Genomic DNA, 4,906 nt, shown 5'->3' with positions numbered 1-4,906 from the left:
ATTTTATTTTATTTTATTTGTTTCTTTGTTAATCTAATTTTTAGAAAAATTTTTAAAAAGAAAAAATATATATATTTTTTTATTTCAATTAATTTTTTTACTATGGTATTTTTATAAATAGTTATTTAACTGCACATATGACCAACGTATGCCTGGTTCCTACTGGTTCCGATATAGCGATAGGTACCCAAGCTGTCTCCATGGGCGTTATGATAGATCTCGAAGTTCAAAAAGCTTTTCCCAGACGAGCTCCTGAATAGACTTCAACTATTTTATCGTTCGCAGCCCGAACCGCTATACGGATCTAGCATCGTCACAGGCAACTTACCTCTTACCACCAACCAACCAACGTTTGTTCATATAGGAGCGGATCAGATAAAGATAATTTCGAGTTAATGAGTTGATCCGAATCAACGCGGCCGTCTGTCTATGCAGTTTGCGGCTGTCACCTTTCCATACGTTTCAAGGTATGTAGAAATCCATAATTATTGACTTCGCTCATAGAATGTCCTCCTGACCCTACCTGATTGATGAACCAACGAAGGTCCTTTGAGTGATACGCTTCAAAGTTTCGATTTTAAAATAAGACTTTCAATTATGAATAATTAATACACATTTAATAATTGAAACATATTTTGACTAAATTCGTTACAATTCGTTAATATCAAAATCTAGATACTTTACTTTCACATTTCTCATTGCCATACGTATGTATTTGCTCTCTTCAACAGGTAAGTATGTATGTATGTATTATAAATTATTTTAATATTGAAATAAAATTATAGTCTAACACGATTAATCCACATGCTGGCCAAAACCAAACAGGCGCTGACCATGCTAAAACTGAGCAAAGAAGGTAGCCTGGCAGAGGCTTTGTCTGTGTCTGCACGTCCTAAGTCTAACTGGTCGGCCAAATCATCGGGTACATCCAAGTAGACGCGATCAAAACCTAATGAGAAAATTAATTTACGTAATTTCTGTACATCAACAAAATCATTCGCCGAAGACCAAATAGTGATGGAACTTTCATTCGTCTCATTAACAGCAGCCACTAGTCCATACAGTTGGTACAAACTGTTGGCGGCGATGCCGGCGTGCACCGGGAATGTGATTGGATGCTGTTTGGCGGTGACGTTGTTGTTCTAGTTAAAAAATGAATCGAATAAAATAAAGATTAAAGTTTATAAAAAATGCTACTTAGGTTATAAGAAATTTGGGAAAACATTTTTTTTTTTAGTTTGATTTTAGAGTCTGAAAATTTAGCAAAAATATTTATTCTGTAACACAAATCTAAGGTTTCGTTAACGGCTACGTTTATGATTATAAGGCCAAATTAGAGGTGCCATAACCATAACGCCTTAGCCATAACGTAGCAAAATACTTCAGAGCTGCTTATGGTTATGGCGAAAAACTATAATAAAATAGCTAATACCTACGGTTATGGTTATGGCTCTGGCGTTATAGTTAATATGACACCAATAATCATTTACAGAGCTGCGTGTACGTTTTATGGCTATGGTATGGCATTACTAATTCAGCCTATAGGTTCATCGATGTCAAGAAATTTTTACGAATGATTACTAGTACTTGCAAGTTTTTACTGGAAATGCATACAATAACCCAAAAAATTTGCAAGAGAGAGCGAATTCGAAAGCGTAACAACCCGAGAGAGCTGCAAATTCTTTCTGGTAAAAATTTTACTAGCAGGGATTTGCAAGAGTGAAAAAGTAAGGTTATAATATGTAATGTATATTTTTTATGTTTATCACGATGGGAACTATTTCCACTTAAAAAGAAAATTGCGCGCGCCAAAACTTAACCGTCAGAAAGTGCCAAAATTACGTAAGTTGAAAGTTTTTACTCGTTTTACGTTCCATTACTTTTTCTAATAATTCTAATTTTTTATTTCTCTCAACTTTACTCTCTAGTTTTATTTTACGCTCTCGCCGCAAGTACTTACTGGAAAAGTTAATGAAAGGACCTTATGATTGGGAATAGGATTACGACTACGTTTACGGTTGCGAATACGTTTGGGGTTATGGTTACCATTACGATTATGACTACGTTTTGATTGCTAATGCCTGGATTTTAATGGAAGTAACGGAACGGAGTGAACTGTCACTTAATTATCTTTTGTATGGGCAATGAATTCAAACGATTATAATGCACTTGAACGCAATGTAAAACGGAAGCATCAAAAATCAATAGATCCTTACGAATTCACCGCTATTTCTTCCGATTCGCTCCGTGCATTATAACCAAGGTATAATACACACATACATTTAGTGAAACTTGTGCGATTCCGTCGGTGCTAGTCTCTACCGACAGAAATTACAACAATGCCGACCATAGTTTTATATGAGCACGCAAATACGTGATTTACTGCTGCGATTTTTTCGAACATTCATAGTTCTTACTTTCATCGTGTCGAAATCGCAGACAAACGGATTTTGTAAAATTAAAGCAAACTATAACGTAGGAAAACAGAACATGTCTGATGTAAAACAGCTAAAAATACATATCGAGGGCTTATATTCAATACGACCTATCTGCAGTGTATATAAAAACTACTTTCTAACGTTAGAACCCATCTGAGACTGGTTGGAATTTTAATTGTGAAATTCAGTAGTTAATTCTACCGACAAGCGATATATAACGTCAGCATTAACATCATCGAGATGAATTTTTATATAGGAATCTTAATTTTGTAAAAACTGATGATAGCTCATATCGAATATAAGCCCTAGATATACTCTTTTGTTGAAAAATATTTTGTTTTTTTTTTCAAAAAAGCCATTTTTACTGCAAAAGAATCGCATAGATATGCGCGTACTTGCGTTTTCGAAGTAGTAAACTCTGTAGCATCAAAAACGATGCAGACTTGTTCCGACGAAATCGCACCAGTGTGTTTATGCCGACAAACATAGCAAGACTTTATCGACAAAACTTATCGATACTTTAGTCGATATATTATGGGTGAAGGCAGAGGCTATTAGATATGTATGTGTTTTAGGATACATCACCGAAAAAGTTGTTAATTTTATTTTGTAAAAAACCACCAAATTTTCAATCACGTAAATCTTAATATTTTTCCGAAATACATTGACAGAAGTCTAGATATTAATTGCACATTTTCTTTAGAAAAACAGTACCATTTTTTTTATATTAATTTTGATGCACCCTAATGTAAATACATACATATGTACGTATGTTACTTACTTTGATGGCCACCAACATCTCATCGATTTCATGCTCTGTATAGTAGCCCTCTGTGTAATTGGCGCCCCAAAGTGTTGTCCAGCCAATCGAGAGTACGGCTGTTTCGAATTTTGCGGCGCCGGTGAAGAAACGCTCTGGATCAACTGGCACCGTATTAGATTGATTAACGGGTCCGCCAAAGATGTCAGCATTTAGCCAAACAGGATGGGACATCTATGTAAAAATTCAATTAATATAAAAATTGTATATGTATGTACGTTTGACCGTACCAGAAAAAAAATTCGCTGTCCACGCCTGAGCATTAAAGTATTTTTGCAAGGCAATTTCGAAAATTTTTTTTTCTGATCGTATTATATTTTATATTTTTATATTTTTCGTCATATATTCGGCATTTATAGTCCGATCTTAAAGAACGATATATCGATGTTCTTTTTTCGTGGAGTTAATTTTTTTTTTTCTTCTAAAGTTCATTCACCATTAGTCAGGAGTTTACGGCGAACTTTTTTGTTGGCTTGTACGGTGGTACGGTCTAATGTAAATGGGTAAAAATAGTAAAAAATATTTCAAAATAATTGAGTATGTATTTTATTCACATAAATAATTGATTGCAAGAGCCCTACAACTCGAATAGTAACACCTAACTTCGTCTCCCCATTTACCAATGGTATCAATTGACTTAAAATATCCAACGAGCCTTCGAATACTTCAATTGACTTAAAATCCAATTTCACGGCCTTCGCATCGCATAATGACAAGTCCGAGGAATTCGCTGGTGGATGAGCCATCACCGGCAATTCATCGCCAGTGTTGTTCAGTCTGCCAAGCACAATATCAGCCTCAATCATATTGATGTCGCCTGAAAATTTATTTCTTAATGAAAATAAGCATAGATGCATAAACCATTAATTAATAAATTAAAATTTTATACAAAATTTATTTACATGTATGCATAAAAGCATTTAACTTACTTAACGACAATTACAGGGGCCCCAAGCGTGTGCGCAACAAATGAAAATTCAGTTGCGTATACGACACGCTGCCCGGGCAGCAATGTATTTATGTACTAGGGATGTTGCGAAAGTGAAATTTTATACATCCGCGTATGCGAATGCGAATGCGAATGTCAAGTATTTTTAAGAAAAAGGTAAATTAAGTTATTTAGGTAAATAAAAAATGGAAAAGTTAGTAATTGGTTATTTTATTTATTACTTGAATTGAAAAATTGGATCATTATATTTAATAAAAATAATTAGAATTGCATTGGGGCTGAAAATATTGCATGTATCCTCCTAACTTTCATATCCACTTGAAGAATCTTCATTCTCATGTCTTTGGCTGTTTCAAAATTTGGGGAGCCTGTAACGTCATCAGCGTTTTTTTGATCTTAGTTTTTGTAATTCATTTTTAATACTTTCTTGTGTGACTGATTTTTGCTTACAGCGAGCTAAATATGTCGGTGGATATATGGAAAATAAATTATTATTTTCCATGAATGAAAACTTTGAACAACATTTTTTTTTCAAAGCCGTGGCTTCCAGCCGAATCGGTTCAGAATATTGTTATTTTTTTATATGCATTTGAATTATTGGAATCACGGATGATGGGGGGTCTCAGATAATTACGTAATTCTTACCTAATTAAAGATCAGACTTATAGCTTTTTAATTATTTAAGCATCGATTTCCTAT

The 4,906-nt window shown here is 34.2% G+C and overlaps 1 protein-coding gene across 1 annotated transcript; it reads right to left on the bottom strand.

Moving 5' to 3' along the window:
- Positions 1 to 732: 732 nt before the first annotated feature.
- LOC118754829 (protein FAM151B-like) lies at positions 733 to 4,075 on the bottom strand (the record flags this gene model as incomplete). The annotated part of the gene is made up of 3 exons (XM_036489702.1): positions 733 to 1,142; positions 3,220 to 3,432; positions 3,879 to 4,075. Coding segments are annotated over 3 exons (773 nt in total), but the record flags the coding sequence as incomplete, so codon positions are not given.
- Positions 4,076 to 4,906: the final 831 nt, after the last annotated feature.

This window comes from Rhagoletis pomonella, unplaced genomic scaffold, assembly GCF_013731165.1.
Source record: "Rhagoletis pomonella isolate Grant_MI unplaced genomic scaffold, Rhpom_1.0 Rhpom_scaffold_04715, whole genome shotgun sequence".
In the NCBI taxonomy this organism is placed as follows: Eukaryota; Metazoa; Arthropoda; class Insecta; order Diptera; family Tephritidae; genus Rhagoletis; species Rhagoletis pomonella.
The sequence above is the reverse complement of the archived record's forward strand: the minus strand, read 5'-3'. Positions and strand labels throughout refer to the sequence as shown.